The following is a 27,339-nucleotide window of genomic DNA, read 5'->3' as shown; positions in this document are numbered from 1 at the left end:
CCTCGCTCCTCCCCCCACTAGAATATAAATTCTGTGAGATCAGAGACTTAGTTCTGTTTGCTGTCGTATACACAGATTAACATATGGGATCTAGTAGGTGCATTTGTTAAATAACAGTTTAGGAAAAGAATAAAATTCAGATGTTAGATTACCAAAGCTATTAAAATTATCTCTGAACTGTTTTCTGAGCCTTTTTAAATGTCAGTGCTTCACTTTTATTTCCAGATTGGGACAGTGCAACTTTGAGTAATGAATCACTCTTGGACACTGTGTCTAGATTTGTTCTTGCAGCTCTTCTGAAACACACGAATTTACTTAGTCAAGCATGTGGAGAAAGCCGGCAAGTATCTTAAAACTATCCTCAGACAAATATTTGCTCTCATGATGTTAGAAATTATAACTTTTCTATTTTGGTTCTTTATTTAGATATCAACCTGGTAAAAGCTTGTCAGAAGTGTACCGTTGTGTGTACAAAGTTCGAAGTCGTTTACTTGCTTGCAAGAACCTTGAACTTATTCAAACCAGGTCATCATCACGAGACAGATGGGTAAAGTTGAAAGTCAATTAATTTCTGTGTTTTTCTGCAATCTGTGAGAGAGAACACCATATTGATTTATGTGAGAAAAAGCAATGTGCCTTGATTATTGCAGATGTTCGAAATATTGAGTAATTCTTTTTCTATTAGAAAAAAGTAGACTAGTAAAAGATTCTGGATTTATTTAACTTTATGCTTATCAAGTATGATATGGCTGCTAAGAAAGTTTATGTATTCCTAGGCTCTATATATAGTCACAACAAATAGAATTATCCAAATCATGAAATATTATCCCATTATTTTGTTAGTCAGGCTACATATGAATTATTCTACTTAATGTGGAGTGCCATAATTTATGAGTGATATTAATAAACTACCTCAGTTTGGTAAAGAGTCCAAAAGCCATTTTGTATAGGAACTATAAAGCTGAAAATTGTTCAGCCAGGAGATGTAGGGGGAAAAAAGGACAGGGCAGGGCATGGGAGTCTTAAGCTACCTTAAAAACATTTAAAATAGCTTCTGTGTATGAAAAGAAATAAATATGTTCCATGTTTTTCCAGAGGGCACAGGTGGGCCCAAAGGGTAACAATTGAATGGAGAATGGTTGTTAGCTGATTATAAGGAGCAAAGACTGGTAATGATTAGAATTGTTCTCTACTGGAAGCCAAGATTGAAGTCTTTTGTTAAGATGGCTCGGAAGTGATTTTGTTGACAAAACTGAGATGATTTCTGAAATTCTTGGTATAGCATGATCCTATAACTTGAAGTACAAGTCTGGATAACAAATCAACTTTTGAAATGTTTACTTTGAAACCTCACAAATTACATGCTTTGTACTCTATTATATAAATCTTAGATTTTGAAAATCAATCTGTCTCTACAATTGTATTATAGTAGTATTTTGTCATGTATTGATTTAATACTCATGGAGCTGACTAGTTAGTGACCTTGAAAGTTCATGAAATGTATTAATTTCCCATTTTATTGATGTTCAAATTTGAAACTCAGAATTATGGGGATAAATGACTTATGTGAGTTTAGTGCACTGCTACGTTAGCCCCAGCTCTGCAATAAGAAAAATTTAGTTACTGGTCATGTATACAAAATAACCTATATTATACATCTGAGGATATTATTAGACATTTTCATTTGTATTTTATACTGAAATTTGTGGGGGAAATGATATACTATTATAAGTATTCCAGACTGTCTTAGCACCAGTTATAAAGACTCTTTCTTGTAAATAACTGCCAGGTAGCATAACCACAATAAAATTTACATTGTCCCTGCCAGATTTTTAATTTTTTGTTTCTTCAGTGGCAAGCAAAATAAAAAAAATAAAAATAATACTGTTTTTATATTTGAAATTTACTGAGAACTTTAATGTTCTTACCCCAAAAAAGTTTCAAAATATTGTTTTAAACTTAGAAGTATTAAACATTTATAGAATAATAATATACACAGCTTGAGAGACTGAATGGAATAAAAATTCATGTTCTTTTGTGCTTTATGTCATACTCATTTTTAAAAAAAATTTATTTACATATATTTTACATCACTGTTCATTTTTGTATAATATTTGCTTTCTCCTCTCAGGCATAGTCCCTGTAAAACTCCCACCACCAATTCACCATCACCATAGTCCCTTGTGCTCTTCCCTCCCCTGTTGTTTTTTTTTTTTTTTTTTTAAGATTTATTTATTCATGCATACAAGAACTGGGGCACAGGCCAGAGGTGTCGGGGGTGAGAGGATTTACCAGAGACAGAGTGGGGAACAGAACAGGCAGATCGACTAAAACACCCTGATAAAGGAGCAGTGGGCAAGAAAGGAGAGGTCTGCCGTATGGGTTGCTCCCTGGCCGGCTGGGATCCAGCTCATGTTGCAGTGGCTGCAAATAGCTTATAGGTTGGGTCCCGATCCCTTGTGCCATTAGGGAAGCTCCCCTCCCCTGTTTTGATCACTTTTCTTCCCCCTCCCCTACAGAATGTCTCTGATTTATAGTTGTCTGTAATTTTGGTTTTTTATTTATTTTTTTTTCCTGACTCCTTATTTGTTTCCCCTATATTCCTTCTATAAGTGAAACCATCTTAAATTTTTCTTTTTCCTTCTGACTTATTTCACTGAGCATAATCCCTTCCAGCTCCATCCAAGTTGCTATGAATGACATATCTTTTTAAATTGCTTAAAATTATTTCACTATGCATATATACCACATCCAGTCATATACGTTTGGGCATTTGGGTTGTTTCCATATCTTACCTATTGTAAATAGTGCTGCAATAAACATACAGGTGTAGGGATCATTTTTTTTTATAATTCTTTTTTTAAAGATTTATTTATTTATACAAGCACTGGGGTACAGGCCAGAGGCGTGGGAGGGTGAGAGAATTCACCAGAGACAGAGTAGGGAGCAGAACAGGCAGATGGACCGAAATAAACTGCTGAGGGGAACAGTGGGCACAACAGGAGAGGCCTGCTGCGCCATGTGGGAATCATCCTGGTGGGCCCGGAATCAAACCCACGCTGCAGAGGTTATGGACAGCTTCATTGTGCTGCGCTCAACCTGCTGCGTCACCAGGGAGGCCCTGTAGAGATCCTTTTGAATTAATGTTTTTGTGTCCTTTGGGTAGAGTCCTAGGAGTGGAATTGCTGGGTTATATGGAAGCTCCATTTTTAGTAGTTTGAGGAACCTCCACACAGCTTTCCATAGTGGTTGCACCAGTTTGCATTCCCACTAGCAGTGTAGGAGAGTTCCTTTTTCTCCAACACTTGTTGTTGCTGGTTTTTCTAATATGTGCCATTCTCACTGGTGTAAGGTGGTATCTCACTGTGGTTTTGATTTGCATTTCCCTGATTATAAATGATGCTGAACATATTTTCATATACCTGCTGGCCATTTGCATTTTCTCTTTGGAGAAGTAGCTGTTCAGCTCTTCTGCCCATTTTTTGACTGGATTGTTTACTTTGTTTTTGTTGAGTCATGTGGTATGAGCTCTTTGTAGATCATTGTGATCAATGTACTCAACTCGTCTTAAGTAACAGCTTTGTAGGAATTTATAGCTGCTTTGTAGGAATTTTTTCTATCGCTATATATGTAAATATATACATCAAATTATAGCATGACATTTTAATAAATTTATGGAAGAGAGAGCATATAGGTGTTTCTGAATATATTTTGTGTGCACACATTCTTTCTAATCTTTTTAGATTTATCCAGTATTTGGGGTTTTGAAGTGAAATTCATGTGTTATTGATATTAGCAGTATTTTCTATGATAAACATAGTTAAGGTTTTAATGAAGTTTTACAAACTTTTTGAAAAATGTATTAAGTGTAGCTCTGATATTTTCTTTAAGATTTCAGAAAATCAAGACTCTGCAGATGTTGATCCTCAGGAACACTCATTTACCCGGACCATTGATGAAGAAGCTGAAATGGAAGAACAGGCTGAGCGAGACCGGGAAGAGGGGCATCCAGAACCAGAGGATGAGGAGGAAGAGCGGGAACATGAAGTGATGACAGCTGGCAGTGAGTACACCCATTTTCCTTTGCTGATAGACACAGTGCCATTCTATTTGATGAGAGAACTTACTGGAGAAGAGATAGGCAAAAAGTCGATCATTTTTCTAAAAGGATCTGATTTTCTACAGGTGATATGAATTACATTAGCTAGCTTTTCAGCTCTACAACTCTCCTAGTTCATTTTTTAGCTATTGGATTTCATATTTTTAACTGAAAAGCTCCGGAAGAAGCAAGATTTTGGAAATAGTAACTGTTCTGCTGATTGTTGTTTATGAAATGACACCTTGAGTCACTAGATCAGGTCATTCAAAGAGTGTCCTCTGGGGGATACTATTGGCCTGGCTGACCTGTGTATTGAGGAAGAGAGCCCCTTTTGTGCATATTAGGAGAGCCCAATTATTTACCATATGTAAAACTTTTGAAGTTATAAATTTCACCCACTGACTTCACTGCTGTTTTCAATGGAGAAACAAGTATACTAAGAATAATATTGGCTGGATGAATAAAACTTTCCATACTTTTATATTCCAAGGCTACAGATAGTTTTCAGAGGTGATCTTTTAGTTGTTTATAGAGAAGGTACAAAGCTTTTTAAAACATTTGTTAGTGTCTTTGGAGTGATTTGTCTATTTCAAATAGAGTGTGTATTTTACTTTGTATCCTCAAACATGGCCAGTTATGCATTTAGTATTGGGATTGTCTGTATTTACCAATAAATCTGTCACTTTATCACTTTATTTGTGTTCTGCGTACTTCTAAAAATGATTTTGAAGTGACGCAAAACAGCACCAAAACTCATAAAAACAAAAGAAAAAAGGTCCTAATGGAGAAAGTGGCTTGGAGATCATGAAGAAGAATAAATACGTTTTATTTTATTTTTTTTTAATTTATTTATACAAGCATTGGGTATAGTCAGAAGCGCAGGAGGGTGAGAGAATGTACCAGAGCCAGAGCAGGGAACAGAACAGGCAGACTAGGCAGACTGACGAAATACACTGTTGAGGGGAGCAGCGGATGCGGCAGGAGAGGTCTGTCGCACCATGTGGGACCCTCGCCGGCGCCCGGGGATCGAACCAGCGCTGCAGAGGCTGCGGGTGGCTTCGCAGCCCAGCGCTCAACCGCTGCGCCACCAGGGGAGGCCCCTAAATGTATTTTAAAAACATAGGCTGATAGAACTTCTGTGCATAAACTTCAGATTTAGTTTAGAAAGTCCTGAGAGCAAATGCCAAAGTGGAAAACACAATAACAAATGATAGTCACCCAGGAAATAGTAATTTTTGAATTAGGTACCATTTTTAAAAAAATATTTATTTTATTTATTTATGCATACAAGAGCTGGGGTGTAGGCCAGAGGTGAGGATTTGGAGAGAGGATTCACCAGAGACAGAGTGGGGAACAGAACAGGCAGATTGACCGAAATACACTGCTATGGGGAGCAGCGAGTGAGATAGGAGAGTTCTGCTGCGTCATGTGGGTGTTAGCTCCCTGGCTGGGGATTGAACTTGTGCTGCAGTGGCTGCATGATAGCTTCATAGTGCTGAGACTTAAGCCTTTGTGCCACCAGGGGAGGACCCATGAACTAGGTACCATTTTTGACCACTGGGTCAGTTAGAGTGTCCAGAATGTTACAGAAATCTTTCAGTGTTTTCTCTCAGCCTAGGAAGTAGGTCATAGCTGAGATCCAGATAGAGTGAACAGTGGGGGCAGATCTTATAATCCTTACACCAGTCTTAGGAAATGGATTCTAGTATTACCCCATTCTAATGATGGACAGACCGAAGAGATGAGGAAAGATTATGTGTACCACAGTTAGTAGCAGCTGGACTTAGAATCAGGTCTGTCCAGAACTTATGTGACTGTTGTTTTAATCACCTTAACTGATTTCCAATTCTGGATGCTCAGATTGCGGCTTTGATTTTTTTTAATAGAACTATGGATATTTCAATAGCATAATGAAATATCATCATAATTTTATAAGACACAAATATTCATTTTGAAAGTTTGTACTTCCATATTACCAACTATTCTGCCTGGGTGGTTTTTTTTTTTTTTTTTTTTTTTTTAATTGAGAAGACCATCTTCACTCTTAATTTGAGCAATAAATTATTTTCCAATCATACAGTATCTACCATTGTAGTAGATAAATCAACTGACTTTTACACTTGTGAATTGGAAAAGCCTAACATCATGTGGACATTCCTGGTGATGCCATTTGATGCTGGAGGCAACCTTATCTATATGTTATAACCAGATTCTGTTTCAGCATAGACTTTAGTAGTTGTGCTTAAATTTAATGGATCTAAAAAACAGCAAAGTGTAGGTGTTAGGAATTATATTGACTTTGGAAGGGGAAAGGGAACTTTTTATTATAACGAATGCAACTTCAATATTGTCTCTTTCTTTTGTAACATGACCTTTTTCATACCAAGGTCATGGACATTTCTGAAATAGGCAATTATTTTACCTAACCCATTCCATTTCGAACTTTAGTGGACTTCAAAATCAGCTGGAAGGCCTGTTAAAACAGATTGCTACCCCCCATGCCTGCAGTTTCTGATTCAAAAGGCCTGGACTGGGCTTGATAATTTGTATTTCTAGCAAAAACCCAGATATTCTTGATAATGCTATTCTTGATATGTCTGAGACAACACTTGATAACCACTAAGCATACTCATTATAGTAGAAATAAAAGAAACCAAATCTAAATTCTGTAAAGGTGATGATATTTCCTATTACAATTTTATTGAAAAGTTTAATATTTTACATATATTATCATATAATTTTACCTTAGTTACTATTTTATATTTAATGTACATATATTTTCATGTAATTTTACCTTAGCTACTATGTTGTATTTAATGTTTAAAAAATAGTTTTTGCCCCTTTCAGTAAGTTTTTGGTCCAAACTTTTTGACTATTTTTATTGTTATTTTCTTTGCTCTTCTCTCCCCATGTGTTAAGACCTTGTTTTTGTGTTGCATGTTACAGAAATCTTTCAGTGTTTCCTCTCAGCCCGTGAAGTAGCTCGTAGCCGAGATCGAGATAGAATGAACAGTGGGGCAGGGTCTGGGACTCGAGCTGATGATCCACCTCCTCAGTCCCAGCAAGAGCGAAGGGTCAGCACAGACCTTCCTGAGGGTCAGGATGTGTACACTGCTGCCTGCAACTCCGTGATCCATCGGTGTGCCCTGTTAATATTAGGAGTAAGTCCTGTGATAGACGAGCTTCAGAAGCGAAGGGAAGAAGGACAGTTGCAACAACCATCAACAAGTACCTCTGAAGGGGGTGGACTTATGACCAGGTGCGACTGACTAGGAACTTAAAATATTACTTTCCTCCCTATGTAACTTAATGTGATAAAATGGTTTATTCTCAAAATTATTTTTCTGAAATTAAAGACCTAGAAGAAGAAATACAAATTGACTAGAGTGAATTTAAAATAATGTAGAATTTAATAATAATATTTGACTTAGAATATAAATTTTTGATTAGGTGATAAAGCACAGTTTTTTCATACATATGAACAACAGTAATTGAGAATTATAAAATTATTTGCATCTATGTAATTTAGTGGCTTGTAAATTATTTTGCTGTAGTTGAGAAGGACTTTGTGCTTACACAAGAGTCAGTATTCCCCAGCAACAGCATAATTACTCTTCATTGTGTGTGTGTATATATATATTATCTCTATGTTGCTAGTTCCATTCAATTTTGTTCACTAACAGTCCCAAATCAAAAAACTTTTCTTTGTGCATATGAGACAGGAGCGAAAGTCTTACTGCAGAGAGCCGGCTAGTCCACGCAAGTCCAAATTATAGACTGATCAAATCGAGGAGTGAATCTGATTTGTCTCAGCCTGAATCAGATGAAGAGGGTTACACACTGGTAGGTATACCTAGATGTAAAGAAGGGTTATTGTTTTCAAGCTACAGATATATAAGGCTTTGGTTAGAGTAAATAATATACATTTGTTTCAGACATATAAAAACTTTAAAAAAAGGACTTTTAAGGAAAATGAGATAATTGTATTTACTGTATATATCACTGATTCTCAGTCTCTAGCTCTGACTTCTTCCTAAATACCAGTTTCATACATCTGACTCTTTGATGGACATTGTACCCGACCATGTCAGATTACCTCAATGTTAACCTATTCACAAACAATCTTTCTCCCAAGCCGGCTTCTTTCATATTGTGTATCTTAGTAGGTGGTACTATTAACTACCCAGTCTGGTTCTAGAAACCTGAGTTCATTCTTGACTCTGCTTTTTCTTATTTTCTGATCCCTGCAACTCCCTCATCCCTATAATCCAATTAGTCGAGTCTAGAAAATTTTTTGATATTTCTGGTATTTTCTCTCTCTTCTGCCACTGCTCTGCTTTAGACTTCTCTTTTGCCAGGAGTACAGAAGCCTCCAAACTGACTGTACTATCTCCTGTCTTGTGTCCGTCTTCCATAAATGTAAGTCTGTTTGTAAATAAGTAGCTCTCAGTATGAAAAAGCATCAAGACTTAGACTGCAGACATTTAAGGTAGAAAATCAAACAAATGAAATGCTGACTTGTTTTATAAGTAGGACGCAAGGTGTGCTATAATGTGACAGGTAAAACAAATTATAGAATGAAGCTGTCTAAAAATTGCTTCTAGTTTTGGATTAGGTGTTGATAGCTGGATTTTCATTTTGGCTGTTCTTTTGCCTTATGTGTGAATCTAATGTGCTACTTGACCTTCATGGGTCTGAGTGTCCCATTGCATGATTTGAAGATCCTAGTGCTCATTGTGCATATAGGCAATGTGTTAAGATTTGGCTTTTGGCCCTGAATCTACTATTGAAGAGCTGCAAGACTTTGGTCATGTTTCGTGATGACTCAAACAGAGGCCTGGGATTTTTTTTAAGCTGAGTAATCTGTAAGCTTCATTTTTAGCTTTGAAACTCCTGTATTGTGGGAAATAATGGATCTGGAAATATTTTTAAACCTTATAAAGTGCTACAGAAACAAAAAGCTATTGATTAAAAGAAACTTCTAAACTCAAAGGGTTCCTCATCTAAGGAAAATTGAGAAGTGTTTTCTTGCAAGTTTCATCGTGTCATGATATTTTTGTTTGTTAGTCCTCCTTTTATTCTTCATTCCTATTAGATATTTCTGTGTTCCTGGTTCATATTCTCAGTATGTTGTGTACTGAGATTCTTTTATGGCCATTGGTTTCCAAATCTGATAAGTTTTATTATGTAGTCTCCCAACCCTGTGATAATTTTAAAATATATCTTATAACTTTATTCAAAACCTCCAATGACTTCACTTCTTCTCAGAGTGAAAGTAAGGCCTTATAAGGGCCTAAAAAACTCTACATGACCTGACCCCACTACCTTTCTGATCTTGTCTTCTACTGTTCTCCTTGAGGACTCTTCTGCCTTATTGGCCTCTTGGCTTTCCTGTGAATATACCAACTTCCCCTTGGGGTTTTTACTGTTTCTTTTAACTGGAATAATGTTGAATGCATGGTTAACTGTCTACTTCATCTGCGTTCTCATATTGCTCTTTCATTGAGACCTACCCTGATCACTCTATTTAAAATTGCAGTTTGCCCTCCCGCATATATTTAATCCTTGTCAGCTTTGCCTTGCCTTTCTTTTCCCAACAGTACCTGACGTAGTTTACTTATTTATTAGTTTTTGTTGGCCTGCATTAAAATATAAACTTCTTAAGAGCAAGAATTGTTACCATTTCATTCACTGCTATATCCCAAGCACCTATAATGCCTTATACATAGTGTGAAGTTCCTAAATGCTTTTTGAATTAGTGGATTACTGCTAATATAATTTGGTAAAATTTCTGTTCCCATTTCATCCTTTCTGCACTTTAATTCAGGCCCATGTTACCTTTGCTTAGGACTGCAGTTTGAAACTGGTGTCCACAACTTCCAGTGCCCTTTCCTAGGCATTGTTGCCAACATTAAAGTTCTTGAAAACACAGCAAGAACATCTACTGAACATGCTACCTTACTACTCAGAACACTCAGTGACTCTATAACTTGGTTATTGTAAATAGTGCATATATCCCTTCACATTTGTGTTTTGTTTCTTTCTTTGCATAAGTATTAAGGAAAGTAATTACTGGATCATATGGTATATCCATTTTTAATATTTTTGAGGACCTCCAACTGTTTACCATAGTAGCTCAAACAGTCTTCATTCTGACTATGTCTTCTTTGGAAAAGTGTCTATTTAGGTCTTCTGTCAATGTTTTGATTGAGTTCTTTGTTTTCTTTTGGTTGAGTTTCATGATCTTGGATGTTAGCCTTTTGTTGGATATATAATGTGTAGATATTTTTCCCAGTTCAGAAGGGTGCCTTTTTGTTTTAACAAGTTTTACTCATTACACAGAGGCTTTTTAAGTTGATGTGGTCCCATTTGTTCATTTTTGCTTTTGTTTCCCTTGCCATTGGAGTCAAGTCTACAGAGATATCCCTGAAGCCAATGTCCTGGAGTGTTTTGCCTGTGTTTTTTCTTGTGTTTTATAGTTTCAGGTCTTATACCCAAGTCTTTAATCCATTTGGAGTTAATTTTTGTGTATGGTGGGATGCTTGTGGCTATTTTATTTCCCCAAGAGATTTTCCTTTCTCCATTTTATATTCTTGACTCATTTGTCATAAATTAGCTGTCCAGATTAATGAGACTTTATTTCCGGGCTCTCAATTCTATTCCATTAGTCAGTGTGTCTATTTTTATTCCAATACCATTCTGCTTTGATTACTCTAACCTTGTAGTATAGTTTCCTGTCTGGAGTATGATACTTCCGTTCTTCTTTTTTTAATCAAGATTGTTTTGGCTATTCATGGTCTTTTCTGGTTCCATGTAAATTTCAGTAATGTTTGCTCTATTTCTTTGAAGAATTTCATTGCACTGAGTTGATATATTGCCTTGGGTAAGGTGGCCATTATAATATTACTAACTGTTCCAATTCATGAACAATATCTGTTCCAATTCATGAATAATATAGTTTTTATTGAACATTCTTTTCAATTCATTTGATAGATTTATTCTTATGTTTTTAATGCTTTTTGATGCTATTGTAAATGGGATTATTTTCTTGATTCATTCTCTTCTAGTTTGTTGTTTGTGTATAGGGGTGCAACTGATTTTGTAGTCTGACACTTAACTATACTGATTTATTGTTTCAAATTATTTTTTAGTGACATCTTTAGGGGTTTCTACTTATGTCATCTGCTAATAGTGATAGTTTTGCTTCTTTTTCATTTTTAGGTTCCTTGTATATCTTTCTCTTGCCTTAGGTAGGACTTCCATTACAATTCTGAATATTGTGAGATTAGATATTCTTGTGTGTAGTTCATGTTAGAGGATAAATCTCAGTGTTTCACTACTGAATATGATGTTAGCTGTGGGTTTGTCATATATGGTGTTTAGGTAGTTGAGTTATGTTCCTTTTAACCCCATTTTACTAAGAGTTTTTAATCATAAATTGATGCTGAACTTTATTAACTGCCTTCTCTGCATCTATTGATATGATCATATGATTTTCATCTTTCTTTTAGCTGATATGGTGAATTACATTGATTCATTTGAATATCTTCAACTATCCTTACATACCTGTGATAAATCCCACTTGGTGATAATTTATGAGCCTTTTAATGTATTGTTGAATTCAGCTTGCTTTGTTTATCAGTGATACTGGTCTGTAGTTTCTTTTTTGGTTGTTAATGGTTTGTTTTGGTAATGTTTTTGGGAGCATTCCATTTTCTTCAATTTTTGGGGAGACTTCGAGAAGAATAGGTATTAGTTCCTCTTTAAAGTTTGTTAGAACTCACTTGTGAAGCCATCTGGACTTTTATTTTGGGGGAGATTTTTGATTGCTGTTTCAATTTCCTGTTTATAATTAATTGTTTGTAATTGGTCTGTTCGGGTTTTCTGTTTCTCCTGAATTAGTCCTGAAAGGATGTGTGCTTCTAAGAATTTGTCCACTTCTGCTAGATTTTTCAGTTTGTCAACATAAAGATGCTCATTGTATTCTCTTATGATCTTCTGTATTTTTTTTAAGATTTATTTATTTATGCATACAAGAACTAGGGTACAGGCCAGAGGTGTGGGGGTGTGTGTGAGAGGATTCACGAGAGAGAGAGTGGGGAACAGAACAGTCAGATTGACCAAAATAAACTGCTGAGGGGAACAGTAGGAGAAACAGGAGAGGTCTGCTGCACCATGTGCGTAGCTTCCTGGCCAGGGATCAAACTCGTGCTGCAGTGGCTGGGGATAGCTTCACAGGCTGTGTCTTAACCCCTTGAGCCACCAGGGAGGCCCGATCTTCTGCATTTCTGACATTTTTCGTAATTTCTGTTTATTTCCTGCTTTGTTTATTAGAGTTTTCTCCCATAATGAGTCTAGCTAAAAATTTGTCTGTTTTCAGAAATCAGAGATTCTGGAAACTGTTGCCTGCTGCCTTTTGGATCTAGTCTTCCTCTGTGGTAATCTGCATTTGTGCTGTAGTAGTCTATCTGCCAGACCTCAAATATATGCCTTGAGGATCTACTCAAACATTTTTTTCCTTAGTTATCCTTCTCCTTGAATTTGTTGGTGAAATCTGTCTCTTAAGAACTGGCTAAAATGTCAGCTCTCCAGAAACTTTCCCAGATTACTTTATTCACAATGACTCTGTTATTCCTATGGTAGTTTATCAGTACCTCTCATAAACCGCTAATAGTATATTAGTATATTATAAATATTAGTATTTCTTTCATATCCACCTCTTAAAGTTCTAGATTTTTTTTTAATGCCTGTGGAATCTCCTATAATCTGCCTCCCAATAAATCATTTCAACTCAATGAAATGATCAATAAATCATTTCAATTAAATGAAAAGATAAAAGATGAGAATAAGGTTAGTTAAAGTGGTATACTTTCTGGAAACAAATAATAAAATCTCACTTAGTCGCAATAGGCTTAAGACTCACTGTTGATTTTGAGCTGGGACAAAACACTTACCCTTACTGAATCCCAGTGTCTTAATTTTGCTATGGGGAATAATACTAACTGGTATATTTGCCTCTACTGGGTTGCTGTGATGAACAAGTTTAGTAAGACAACTTAAAACATTTTGAAAGATCTAAGTGGAAAAACAGGTTTGTGGAGGGGCCTGCATTTATTTGTCAAGATTGTTTATTTATTTTCTGTAGAATGTTTTTGAAAGTAGCAAACACATTTTTGAAAAAGCTTGACTCTTAATTATCTTTGCTTATGGAATATTTAGAAAGATAGTGTCATAAAAAGTGGAAAAGTCAAGAATTAGGAGAACCAATTTGGTTGAAGATGAAGGGAGACGTGGACTGAACCTCCAGCTTCAGAGAACCTCATATAATGAAGAGGAGCAAGCAGATGGGGCAGTATGGATTTTTCCAATTGAAATATGTTCCCTTCCTGTATGAGTCTTTTAAAATTACTCTTCATATCTTTGATATATAGTAGTATATCATTTGTCCTGAATTGTTAGTGAATGAAACTTTCTTTTTTTTTTTTTTACTTTTTTTAATAATAAATTTTATTTTTATATTCCCCATACAATTGCAACCCCCTTATTTTGACCCCAAGCCCTCCCCTCCCCGCCCCCCACCTCCCATAGAGTGTCTCTGGTTCATAGTTGTTTGTTGATTTTGAATTTCACTTTCTTATAGTTATTTATTTTCCTGGTCCCTTATTTAAGTTTTCTACATTCCTGCTATGAGTGAGACCATCTGGTATTTTTCTTTTTCTTTCTGGCTTATTTCGCTAAGCATGATCCCTTCCAGCTCCATCCATGTTGCTGCAAATTGCATGTGTTTATCTTTTTTGAATGCTGAGTAATATTCCATGGTGGATATGTACCACATCTTCTTGATCCAGTCATCTATTTTTGGGCATTTGGGTTGTTTCCAAAGCTTAGCTATTGTAAACAGTGCTGCTATAAACATAGGGGTGCAGGTGCTCTTTGGAATTGATGTTTCTGTGTCCTTTGGGTAAATACCTAGGAGTGGAATTGCTGGATCATATGGAAGCTCTATGTTTAGTAGGTCCAGAAATCTCCACACAGCTCTCCATAGTGGTTGGACCAGTTTGCACTCCCACCAACAGTGCAGGAGAGTTCCTTTTTCTCCACACCCTCGCCAACATTTGTTGTTGCTAGTTTTTTTAATATGTGCCATTCTCACTGGTGTAAGATGGTATCTCATTGTAGTTTTGATTTGCATTTCCCTGATTACAAGTGATGTTGAATGTTTTTTCATATGCCTGTTGGCCATTTGCATTTCCTCTTCAGAAAAGTTTCTTTTTAGCTCTTCTGCCCATTTTTTGACTGGATTATTTTCTTTGTTGTTGTTGAGTCTCATCAGCTCTTTGCAGATTTTTTGATCAGTCCTTTATCATTAGTGTTGTGTGCAAAAATGTTCTCCCAGTCGGTGGGGTTTCTCTTTGTTTTTGCTATTGTCTCTTTTGCGGTGCAGAAGCTCTTTAATTTGATGTACTCCCGGCTGTTTATCTTTGCCTTCACTATCACTGCTTTGGGTGATGTGTCTGTAAAGATGTCTTTGATGTGCATATCACGTAGTATTTCGCCTATATTTCCTTCTATGTATTTTGTGGTTTCAGGTCTTATGTCTAGTTCTTTCATCCATTTTGAGTTGGTTTTTGTGTATGGAGTGAGGTAGTAGTCAAGCTTCATTCTTTTGCATGTAGCGACCCAGTTTTCCCAGCACCATTTATTGAACAAACTTTCTTTGCTCCAATGCATATTCTTTGCTCCTTTGTCAAAGATTAGTTGACCATAAATCTGTGGGTTTATTTCTGGATTTTCTATTCGATTCCATTGGTCTGTGTGTCTGTTCTTGTTCCAATACCATGCAGTTTTGATGATTATGGCTTTGTAGTATAGTTTGAAGTCTGGGCGTGTGATGCCTCCATTCCCTTCTTTTTTTTTTCAGGAGAGCTTTGGCTATTCGGGGTTTTTTGTGATTCCATATGAATTTCATCAATAATTGTTCTATTTCTTTGAAGAATTACATTGAAATTTTGATTGGAATGGCATTGAATCTGTATATTGCTTTTGGTAGGATTGCCATTTTAATAATGTTTATTCTTCCAATCCATGAGCAGGGGATGTGTTTTCATTTCTTTGTGTCTTCTTCTATTTCTTTTAACAGTGTTTTATAGTTTTCTTTGTATAGGTCCTTTACCTCTTTTGTTAGATTTATTCCCAAGTATTTGACTTTTTTTGTTTCTATAATAAAAGGGATGCTTTTTTTTATTTCTTCTTCTTCAGATTTATTGTTTGTGTATAGTAAGGCTACTGACTTTTGCGTGTTGATTATGTATCCTGCCACTTGACTGAACTGATTGATGAGTTGAATTAGTTTTTCTGTGGAGTTTTTGGGGTTCTTTATGTATATTATCATATCATCTGCAAATAGTGATAGTTTGACTTCTTCTTTTCCTACTTGGATTCCTTGTATGTCTTTCTCTTGTCTTATTGCTCCGGCTAGGACTTCCAGTATTATATTGAAAAGCAGTGGTGAGAGTAGACATCCTTGTCTTGTGCCAGATCTTAATGGAAATGCTTTCAGCTTTTCACCATTGAGAATGATACTGGCTGTTGGCTTGTCATATATGGCCTTTATGATGTTGAGGTATGTTCCTTGTATCCCAAGAAGGGATTGTATTTCAAGGGCTTTTATCATGAATGGGTATTGCACTTTGTCGAAAGCTCTCTCACCATCTATTGATATTATCATATGGTTTTTATATTTCTTTTTGTTGATGTGTTGGATAACGTTGATTGATTTTCGGATGTTGAACCATCCTTGTGTCCCTGGAATGAATCCTACTTGGTCGTGGTGAATTATCTTATGGATACACTGTTGGATTCTGATAGCTAAAATTTTATTGAGGATTTTTGCATCAGTGTTCATTAGGGAGATTGGCCTGTCGTTTTCTTTTTTTGTGTTGTCCTTGTTCGGTTTTGGTATTAGTGTAATGTTGGCTTCATAGAACGTGTTTGGTATTGTCCCTTCCTTCTCAATTTTTTGGAAGAGTTTGTGAAGGATAGGCACTAATTCGTTTCTGAATGTTTGGTAGAATTCATTTGTAAATCCATCAGATCCTGGGCTTTTGTTTTTGGGGAGGTTTTTGATTACCATTTCAATTTCGCTGCTTGTAACTGGTCTGTTTAGGTGTTCTATTTCTTCTTTATCTAGCTTTGGGTGATTGTAGAGTTGTAGGAATTTGTCCATCTCCTCTAGATTGTTGAACTTGTTTCCGTATAACTGTTCATAGTAGTTACTGATTATTCTTTTGATTTCTGCTGTGTCCGTTGTGATTTCTCCTCTTTCATTTATGTTCCTATTTATTTGTGCTTTCTCCCTTTTTTCCTTTGTGAGCCTGGCTAGGGGTTTGTCTATTTTATATATTTTTTCAAAGAACCAGCTCTTGGTTTCATAGATCTTTTGGATTGTTTTTTCAGTTTCGATTTCATTTATTTCTGCTTTGGTTTTTATTATTTCTTTTCTTCTACTGGTTTTGGGGTTTTTTTGTTGTTCTTTTTCTAGATCTTTGCGCTTCGAGATTAGGTTGTTTCTTTGAGTTCTTTCTTGTTTCTTGATGTGAGCCTCTATTGCTATATATTTTCCTCTTATTACTGCTTTTGCTGCATCCCATACATTTAGGAAATTGGTGTCCTCCTTGTCATTCGTTCAGAGAATTTTTTAATTTCTTCTTTGATCTCCTCGTTAGTGCAGTGGTCTTCCAGTAGTGTGGTTTTTAATCTCCATGAGGTAGGAGAGTACCTTGCCTTCTTTTTATGGTTTATTTCTAGTTTGATGCCTTCATGGTCAAAAAAGATGGTTGGTATGATTTCAATCTTAGTGTATCTGTTGATGTTTGTCTTGTGTCCCAGTATGTGATTGATCCTGGAGAATGATACTTGTGCGCTTGAGAAAAATGTGTACTCAGATTTTTTTGGGTTTAGTGTTCTATAGATGTCTGTTAAGCCCAAGCTCTCTAGATCCTTATTTAGAGCTTTAGTGTCTTTACTTATTTTTTGTCTTGTTGATCTATCCATTGTTGATAGTGGTATGTTGAAGTTTCCCACTACGTATGTGTTTTCTCTGATGTCTGTTTTCAAAGATGACAATAGTTGTCTGATATATTTTGATGCTCCTTCGTTTGGTGAATATATGTTAATGAGTGTTATTTTTTCTTGAAGTATTGTAGTGATCATAATGTAGTGACCATTGGGGTTTCTTTTTATCTTTTTGAGTTTGAAATCTGTTTTATCTGATATAAGTATAGCTGTTCCTGCTTTCTTTTTTTGGTTCATTTGCTTGTAGGATTGTTTTCCATCTTTTAACTTTGAGTCTGTTTTTATCTTTTGTAGCTAAATGTGTTTCCTGGAGACAGCAAAAGGTTGGGTTTTGTTTCTTAATCCAGCCTGAGACTCTGTGTCTTTTTATTGAAGAGTTTAGTCCATTTACATTTAGAGTTAATATTGATATGTTAGCATCTGTATTTGCCATTGTGTTTGTCTTTCCTTTGATTTTATTTATTTATTTTAATAACTTTTTTTTTTTTGGTCTTCTTTTGTTGTTACTCGTCCCTCTGAGGTTCTGGGCTTAGGACTCCTTGTAGTATTTTTTGGAGTGGGGGTTTAGTCATAATGAAATTCCAGAGTTTCTGTTTGTTTGGGAAGGTCCTTATTCTTTCTTCATAGAGGAAGGAGAGTTTTGTGGGATAGAGTATTCTTGGTTGGCATCTGTTTTCTTGGAGTCTGTTGACTATGTCCCTCCACTCTTTCCTTGCCCGTAGTATTTCTTTGGAGAAGTCTGATGTCAGTCTGATTGGTTTTCCTTTGAATGTTATCTGTTTCTTCCCTCTTGTCAGCTTCATTATTTTTTCCTTGTCTTGGATTCTTGGGAGCTTTACTATTACGTGTCTTGCTGTATTTTTCCTTTCGTTATGGAAGTTTGGTGTTCTTTTTGCTTCTTGTATATCAATTTTCAGCTCCTTCTTCATGTTTGGGAAGTTCTCTTCAATTATTTCGTTGAATATTTTCTTTGTTCCTACATCTCTCTCCTCTCCTTCTTGGATTCCTATAACTCTTATATTTCCTTTCCTCATGGAGTCAGATAGTTCCCGAACTCTTTCTTTGGTCTTTTTCTTCGTACTTTTCTTTCCTTTTCTGTTTTGGTTCTTTTTATTTCTGTGTCTTCAAGAGTACTTATTCGTTCTTCCATTTCATCTATTCTGCTTTCATTGCTTTTCCCAGAGTTCTTTAGCGCCTCCATTAATTCTTTGATTTCCTGCATTTCTTTTACTTCCCTCTTTAGGGACTCAATTTCATTCTTCTGATCATTGATTATTTTTCCCTTATCACTGTTTTCCTTTATGACTTCTGTCAGTTTTTTAATCATGGCAATTTTAAATTCTCTTTCTGGAAGGCTCAGAAGTTCTTCCAAGTTACTGTCATTGCATTCTGGTGGGTGGTTTTCTTTTTGTGATGTGCCTTTTTCCTGAGGAGTTGCTGGGTTGCATGTAGTTTTTCTACTCCCTACTGCCTGTTTTCTAATTTGCCGTATGCCTTGGGACAGTGTGTTGTTGGTATGGGCTGGCATCTTTTTGGTGTGCTCTTTGTGGGGTTTGGGAACTGGCGGTCTAAACGAGTCAAATACTGTTATGCCAGAAGTCTAATGAGACAGTGGTACTTTGAGTATGTTCATTGTCGCTGTCCCAGAATAGTTCCTCCTTCTGTGTTTAATTACAAAGGTGTGTCTTGAAGTCCCACAAACTTCCCTGGAGGTGGGGCAGCTGGATTGCACTCTGTGTTCCAAATCACTGGATCCCTCTCTGGTTTCCAACTTCCTTCCAGGCGGGACCAGGCTGTGGGGTCCTTCAGCTCACCTCTGTCTGCACAGGGAACCTTTCCCTCTGGTTCCACAGGGAGCCTTCTGCCAGTTTCAAGCAGTCTTTATTGAAGAAAGGTCCCTGTTCTAAAGTGGCTATGTGGAGACTCACTCTCCTGCACGCCCTGTCTGCCCTGGCGGTGGGTGCCTGCATCCCTCTGGGCTCGGACTGCTGGCCAGAAGGGGCCTGGCATGGGAGAACTTCCCACCTCACCTCTGGCGCCTCCAGGAGCCTTCTGCCAGTCTCAAGCAGTCTTTACTGAAGAAAGGTCCCTGTTCTAAAATGGGGATGCGGGGACGCACTCCCCTGCATGCCCTGTCTGCCCTGGCGGTGGGTGCCTGCATCCCTCTGGGCTCGGACTGCTGGCCAGAAGGGGCCTGGCATGGGTGAATTTCCCAGCTCACCTCTGGCTCCTCCGGGAGCCTTCTGCAGGTTTCAAGCAGTCTTTACTGAAGAAATGTCCCTGTTCTAAAAATGGTGATGTGGGGACGCACTCCCCTGCACGCCCGGTCTCTCTAGCAGTCTTTATTGAAGAAAAGGTCCCTATTCTAAAATGGCAATTCGGAGACAGGCACACTCTCCTGCACGCTGGATCTGCCTGGCCATGGGTGCCCGCTCCCCCTCTGGTCTCGGACTGCTGGTCAGAAGGGGCCTGGGTTGGGCGAACTTCCCAGCTCACCTCTGACTCCTCCGGGAGCCTTCTCTGAAACTTTTTCTTAAATGACGTCAGTTAACCAGCTTAATGCTAAATCTTTGAGCTTAATGCTAAATCATAGTCTTGTGATAGAATATATGTTACACATTTATTTCTGTCTCAATATATAGAGAAACCCACGTCAAAAACTTTTCAATTGACAATTGTCTTATGACAGTTTCTCACTGCACTTTTCAAATCTGTTCCCTACCTTTCATTTCACAAAGAATTCGATATATTGTACAAAAGTAAATACTTTATAAAGGATAAATTAGGTAAAGGAATTAGCACTGTGAGAACCTGGGTGAAGAAAATAAAATTCTGGGTCACATTTATATACTTCAGCAAATAGTCCGGGATGTTTTGCTAGAGGTGGGCACCAAACCAGAAAAGCATAATGATTACATGAATCACAATGTAAAAACATACCAGTTGTTCAAGAGAATCATAGACTTTTTTGGTTCTGAGGCCTGAAATAATTTCTACCATGAGCCATCATGGCAAAGGCATTGTATGTTAAAGAATATTTTATTGCATGACACACTGTTTTCAGGAGCTTTTACAATGACCGTTTGGTGTTTTTATAGTACCAAATGGCCTGAGAATATTCTTATTTCTGGTGTGTGTGTATGTATGTATGTATACTTATAAGACATTATGTTTTTCAGCTATGTATACATATGTTTATATGTGTGACTAGGTAAATATTTCCACAATGACATTTCCTAAATGGATGTTTTGTTATTTCTGGATACTTTCATCTTTGCCACCATTTTATGAAGTGTGGACTGTTGTTTACACTGCCCCCACCATCATACACACATAGAAATATACTTTCACTTCTTCCTGAAAATCTTCGCTTTTTTATTAAATTTTCTGCAGTTTAGTCAATTTGAGATTTCTTTAACAGTTTTTAAGAACATATAAAAATATTTTAAGATATTACTGGAAGGCTTTGGACTTTGTTATTTTTGTTAGTGTGAATTCATCAATTCTTTTCCCCTAAAAACCTAGCCAAAGCTAGTAGGAGTTTTGAAGAGTGGAAAGAAGCAGTAGCTAGTAGATAAAAGTAGTGATTTTAGAAAAGAGGACTTTGCTATAAGGACTTTAGGCATATGTAGGGTAGTAATAAGATAATACTGTGTCTAGAAGAGAAAAGACAAAGATTATTAAGAAAACTTGACAACAAAGAAAAACTTCTACTTTGCAGTGTTGATTAAAATGTGCATCTTGACTCTGATTTTCAGAATTATGTGCTCAGGCTTTCTCAGAGCTGTTTTCATGGCCTTCTAGAGATATTTTGCCAGTCTGACTTGACGAAGTGAATTAATAATACAATACTATAATTACATACTTTTTTTATTCTTATACTCTATTAAATCTTACTTTTCACAACTAAGTTTTATGATTTATTTTTATTTCAATAGAGTGGAAGACGAAATGTTGATTTGGACTTGGCATCATCTAATAGAAAGAAAGGTAAGTATTAAAAGATAATAAATATCTGATTAAATGCTGTTTTTAATGTCATGTATTTAGATCTGATTGTCACTGAGACATTATTGCAAAAATATTTAGAAATATTTTATCAGAAAACTTAAAAAGAATTTTTTTTAAATCTGAGAATGTCTTGGAGTTAATAATTAGTTCTGTTTCTCATTTGTTATGTGTTTTGACTTTTTAAAAGTCCTGTGGGACTCCAGAAATAGTGGTGTATATTATGGGGGATTATGTACATAATTTGCCATGTTTTAGCTCTCTGATATAGTTGCTGTAGTTTAAATGTTGTTACAGGGGGAATTCTTTACTCCATTTACCTCCCATACACTCATTCAAATTGTCAGTTTCTAGACTTTTGTCCTCTTTGCCTCTTAAGATAAAGCATTTCAGAGATGAACTGATTTTTTTTTAAATAAATTTTATTTTTATATTCCCCATACAATTGCAACACCCTTATTTTGACCCCAATTCCTCCCCTCCCCGCCTCCCACCCTCCATAGAGTGTCTCTGGTTCATAGTTTTTTGTTGATTTTGATTTTCACTCTTATAGTTATTCATTTTCCTGGTCCTTATTTAAGTTTTCTAGATTCCTGCTATGAGTGAGACCAAAAGATGAACTGATTTTTAAAAAATGAAACTTTTCTTTTGATGACTTCCTTGGTTGGATGTTAAGTTTTTTCCTAGGGAAAAAACTGAGAAATGAAGGAAAGCAGGAATGGGGGGAAGAAACATATATTTTTTTAATAACTTAGAAGAAACTTGTCTTTATAGTTTAGAAAAAAGGGTGGCACTTCTATAGAATTAAGTATGACAATATTTTATCCTTATTATAATTAGAATCCAAAAAATTGTTTCCTTTGGGTTTGGGGAATAATTAAGGACTAGAGCTGGTACTTGCTTTATTGAAGTACTTTGACACTATAACATAGCTTGGGTTTCTAAAAAATGTATAAGGTATTTGTGATATGAAAGAAATTAAATGTCTAGTATAATGTAAAGTATTTGTTTTATTATTTTATAATTCTTTGAAAATTGGCAGTTCATGTACCATTTATTAGCCACAGTATCTTTCCTTAATCATTTGGCTTAAAATTAAATTAAATTTAATTTTTGGAACATATTTACCCTTCCTGGTTTTGGTTAGCTTAGGTGAATGATGTTGCCATAATGTCTGTTACATTAATGAATGTGTATCATTTAGTACTTGACAGAAATTGATTCCAAACTGACGAGCATAAAGGATCCAACCTATAGTTCATGAACTTCCTACTGTATTAATTATAATTTTAAGTGATAGTCCTTCGCTAAAATTATTTTTTTCTCTCAAATCTATATCATGCTTATGGGACTCTAAATTTGAGATTCAGTTTGTGTCATGTTAGCATGTGGCAAAGAAATCTTTGAAATGAAAGTGGCATCTTTTTCCTTGAACTAAGAGTAGCTTAGAGTTCGAGTATAAATTACTTAGGAGGAGTTAATACGACATTTTAAAATTATTCCCTAAAGTTGCTACCTGTTGAAATACTTAGGCAATCTTTTAAGTTGATGTGGATATACTATACTGTTAGATTGAAGTAGATGTAAATTAAATAAGTCATTAATCCAAATTTTGTTTATGGATGCGCCACCTTCTCTAAAAAGCTCAAGATTCCTTTTCCAACTTTATTTTGTTGAAAATGGAAAAGCAAATATAGGACTTAATGGAAATTTTTTTTATTTTTTTAATTACCCATTTAAGACGTTAAAATAGGGAGACAGAATATTTATTCTAATAATCATTACATTTTTGTTACCAGAGAAATTTTTTGCTCATGTCTTTGTTTATAGGCATAGATGACTAGAAAGTAGAAGAATTACTATTATAGGAAGGGCAGCAAAAATAGTTATTTTTAAATCTCATTTATCCTAGAGCCTGCAAGTTCAACAATGAAGATGTGCACTTAGTAATTTTATTATAATAGATTTCCTTCTAAAAAGAAGTTAATATTGAAAATACATTTAGGAGATTTTGAATAGAAAAATGTAGATTATTTTCCCTCCTGCAGTTTTTTCATGGCTCAGTAGTCCTAATTTATTAAAAGCCTGCTAAGAAAAATTAGGGATAGATAAGTATTTAATTATGTCCCATTATGGATGCATCAGTGTCAGTTAATCATTGAGTACACATTTTTAGCTGCTTTTAATATACCTCCAAAGACTGTTTACTGAGAGGGCCTAATTCCTATAATTTCAGTATTTGGCATTGGGGATACTAAGATTCATGCTATTAAACCACGATTACTGCTTCTTTTCCCCTCATTCCAGTTAAAGTTTCATAGATAGGCAAGGTCTTGCTCTGAGAAAATGACTATGGTCAGAAGGCATAGAGCAAAGTTAGCAAATAAATTTAATTTACCCAACTTGCTCAACTTTATAGAGCTAAATTCTAAGACCAAAAATGTAATGAACTACCTTGAGACAGGTGAAACATACTTCTGCTTTGTGTGTCAGAGGTAATATGAAATTTGTAATCATTAAATGCTTGTAAACTGCTAACTGTGTGCCAGTTCTAATCACTTCATACATTAACTCTTAATTCTTATAACCATTTTTCAAAACTCTTGGCAAGACCTGTTAAATACATTGGTGTTTTGGTACTTTAATAACGACTGAAAATATTTGCTATACTTGTGAGCATGATTTTTTTGAGAAAAAGACAGATAAAATTTGGGGACCCAGGTGTATGGGTGTTTTAAATGGTACCTTGTAGTTTTGAATTATCATCAGGTAAAATTCAGAATCTCATTTACTTCACAATATGTTACAGACACCTGCATATATATGTGCTTGTGTATGTGTGTCCAGGAACTTTCTGCAGGTGGGCTATTGAATTATCCAGCCACTTGGTGTGAAACTGGATGTATTCAAGATAAATCTCAAATAGGCATTATTAAAATAATATGACTTGGGGGAAAAAATAAAATTAGAACAATTGTAACAATCTACTGTAGTAAAAGTTATGTGAATGGGTCAAAAAAAGTATTTGTTGTACTTGCGCAGAATGAATTTGGGCTTTACTGAAAGAATACCTTTTTGCAGATAACTTTAGTTTTCATGTTAAAGCTACAATGAAAAATAGTAGGGATACTAAAACAACAATTTAAGAAACACCATCAAAAATCTTACTAGTTAAGTTACTATATGATTTTATTTCCACCCTCCCTAAGGTTTTTTAGATATATTGGTACTCTTTTATTGCAAAACTTACACTGTAAACATTTATCAGCATGTGTGTTTCATAGTATAATATGTGTGGGTGAAATGCTATTTTATTTATGCATTTCAAATTAGATTATATAAAGAAGAACAAATGTAAATGTTGTCTCCTGTATCAAATTTCTCCTTTTGTCTTCTGATTCTTGTGTGGTAGTGTATTTACTCCTTTTTGGCCAGTTGAGCCCCAGAAAAAAGAAGAGCTTCAAGCAAGTACATGATGGCATGTTTAATTTTTTTCCCCCCTTTAGCTTGCCTACATATTTTATGGTTTATAAAGTATGTATTACAGCTCCACCATGTTCATTTTGAAAATTCCATTTAAGAACCAAAGTTGTAAGGACAAGTAAACCATCTCAAATTTCTTGTTGGACTTTATATTTTCTTCTCATAGTAGGTGACTCTGAATTAATGTTAAGAATTGGGCTTAGTAACAATTACTCTATAGAAACTTTTGATATGCTTTTCAGAAATAGTGTTTTCCTGTATTCAAATTAAACAATACAGAACAATCTAAAGACTTGATTGTTACAATTTTTTAAAAAAGAATTTGAATAAATTGTTTCTCATTTTCATACTGTAATATTTTGTGTTTCAAAATATTTTTTATGTCAGCCTAGATATTTGGTTATATTTTATTTATTTATCCTAATGCTTTTAGATAGTGTCTTTCCTGTTCTTATATTTTACTTGTTAAGAGTTTTGTTTGGGTCATACGCCTAATAAGTTACATCCTTTAAATTAAAGCTCAGCAAACTATGGCTAGTGATCCAAATCTGGCCTGCCACCTGTTTTTTATAAATATGGTTTTGTTTTATTTTTATAAATAGGGTTATATATTGGAACATAGGCACCCTTATTTGTTTATGAATTATCTTTGGTTGCTTTCCCACCACCCAAACCCCCACAGTAGTAGAGTCAAGTATGTATTACTCCAGACCCTTGTGGCCCACAATTCCTAAAACGTTTATTGTCTGGCTTTTTTACAGAAAAACTTTGCTGATCTCTGTTTTAAATTGCAGAAAGTTTAATTTTGAAGTTGGCCATCCATTCCATAAAAAATTTTGGAGTCCAATAAGGCTTTTCATTACTTTTAGATTTTCTATGATTGAAACTTTATGCAGGCAGGCAATTGAAAATTTCATGTGTCACTTATCTGTGAGTTGAAATATAAAAAATATATAGCACCACCTCCTATAAAATTAAGACATTAGAGTTATTAATTTAACAGGTCAATTTCTTTGACCCTCTCTTTCCTCAGTTGAGGAAGTCGGACTGGATAAATTTAATTAAAGGCACTTTTACTTGTGTGGTTCTAACAGTAGCTCATTATATTGTACTTTTATTTTGAAAAGTAATTTGTAACTATTAGAAAACAAAAGAACTTTTCAATCTGAAATTTTATTAAACAAACAAGTTCAATGCAAAGAGTCAAAGACTGTCTGAATTTGGGGTGCTTAACGAAATGGGAAATGATTATTTTTTAACCCTAGACCAGACTTTAGTCTTTAAATATAATTTTTATTTTAATATGCATTTGTGACTTTATTCTTTGCATTTTCACTCTTTTTTATTTGAAAAAATATTCAAATATACAGTTTGGGGAAATTTTCAGATTGGTTCTTATTCATGTTCAGTAAAACTGAAAATTCGTTATTTTTTTAATCTTAACTCTTGCCAGGAATTGGAAGCCAGATAAACTATATATTCTTTGTCATTCTAAATTATTTCAGTAGAAGGCATATAAATGATTACATAGATACTTTATAATATTAGCTGCTTATTATAAGTTTCTATGTCTGATTTTAAAGTCTGGGGTTTTACTGATACCACTGTAATAATTCAAAAATAAGTTATGCAATAAATGTTTTGGTAGGTTGTTTTCTCTATGAATGTCAATGTTTTAAGTAGTTCTTGTCCCAAATCTTTTCATCTAGTTAAGTAACACATATAATTTTTTAAATTCATATTTACTGGGTTCCTTAAGATACATTCCTCATAGAGAATTTGGTATATTTATGTGCTGGGATATTATACAGCACTGAAACAAATGACTCATGACTACATGCAATAATGTGAATGAATAATAGCTATATTGTATTGAGTAAATATATAATGAATATGTATATGGAATATTTGTCCAAAAATGATTACATAAAATGAAAGATTTTATAAAGTCAAACAAAGGTAAACATTTATTTGTCTTAAGAATACATGTAAGAGAAAACAATGTCTAGCAACCATAAAAACAAAGGAATGATATACCCAGACTCAGGATAATACAATAAAAAAATGTATTAAGGTAGGAAGAGACAGAGAGGTTGAAGAGGTGCAAATAGATATAATTGTTCTCAGTTTTCTAGTACTTATATTCATATTTATTATAAATTAATATAAATACAAAAGGAGCCTATGCATGGACCAATGATGAAAGTATATCATGAGCGAAGGTTTACTGTTGATCTAATTATGCACCTGAGATCAATTAAATTGGAAAAGACAAAGCTTGCAAGAATTAGACATTTATATTTTTATTTAATGCTAGTATTGGCATGTATCTTGGGCAGCTGCTGTTGTGTTCAAACATATTAAAATTTTGGCTGCCTAATGTAAGGATTTTAGCCTTGAAAATGCCCACTGGCAAAACTAATAGTATTATATTCAACAACTATTGCGACACCACTTGTTAATTTTTAAATAGCTACCATATTATAGTAAATCTTACATATTGTTGTGAAACTTCGCTTTCTCTATATAGGAGTTTCACAACATGCAGTAAATGTGCATATGACACAGTGAAAGTGTTTCTTATATTAATGAAACCCAAAAGGTGATATGTGTATCTCCTTTTTGTGTAAGTTTACTTGCCCTTCTATATTCATATTTTGGTAATGTTTCATTGC

At 35.1% G+C, this 27,339-nt stretch overlaps 1 protein-coding gene and 1 long non-coding RNA gene across 8 annotated transcripts in view; one reads left to right on the top strand and one right to left on the bottom strand.

Moving 5' to 3' along the window:
- HERC1 (HECT and RLD domain containing E3 ubiquitin protein ligase family member 1) overlaps positions 1-27,339 on the top strand; it is a 186,697-nt gene that overhangs the window by 70,601 nt on the left and 88,757 nt on the right. Inside the window, 6 exon segments of the mRNA XM_037502665.2 lie at positions 226-340; positions 427-547; positions 3,892-4,063; positions 7,046-7,358; positions 7,822-7,942; positions 21,112-21,163. Of these exon segments, the coding sequence (XP_037358562.1) occupies positions 226-340; positions 427-547; positions 3,892-4,063; positions 7,046-7,358; positions 7,822-7,942; positions 21,112-21,163 (894 nt within the window).
- The window catches only part of LOC119238714 (uncharacterized), a 59,040-nt gene that overhangs the window by 5,916 nt on the left and 25,785 nt on the right, over positions 1-27,339 (bottom strand). For 3 of the 7 annotated variants that reach the window (XR_008549125.1, XR_008549126.1, XR_008549123.1), the window contains exon 4: positions 435-588. This is a non-coding gene — a long non-coding RNA (uncharacterized LOC119238714). Of the gene's footprint in view, positions 1-382; positions 589-7,836; positions 7,953-27,339 lie in introns of those variants that run through there. The other 4 variants (XR_008549127.1, XR_008549129.1, XR_008549128.1 and 1 more) reach the window with 3 other exon arrangements.

Source organism: Talpa occidentalis, unplaced genomic scaffold, assembly GCF_014898055.3.
Source record: "Talpa occidentalis isolate TD23 unplaced genomic scaffold, MPIMG_talOcc4v2.1 talOcc4.11, whole genome shotgun sequence".
Classification (NCBI taxonomy): Eukaryota; Metazoa; Chordata; class Mammalia; order Eulipotyphla; family Talpidae; genus Talpa; species Talpa occidentalis.
The sequence above is the reverse complement of the archived record's forward strand: the minus strand, read 5'-3'. Positions and strand labels throughout refer to the sequence as shown.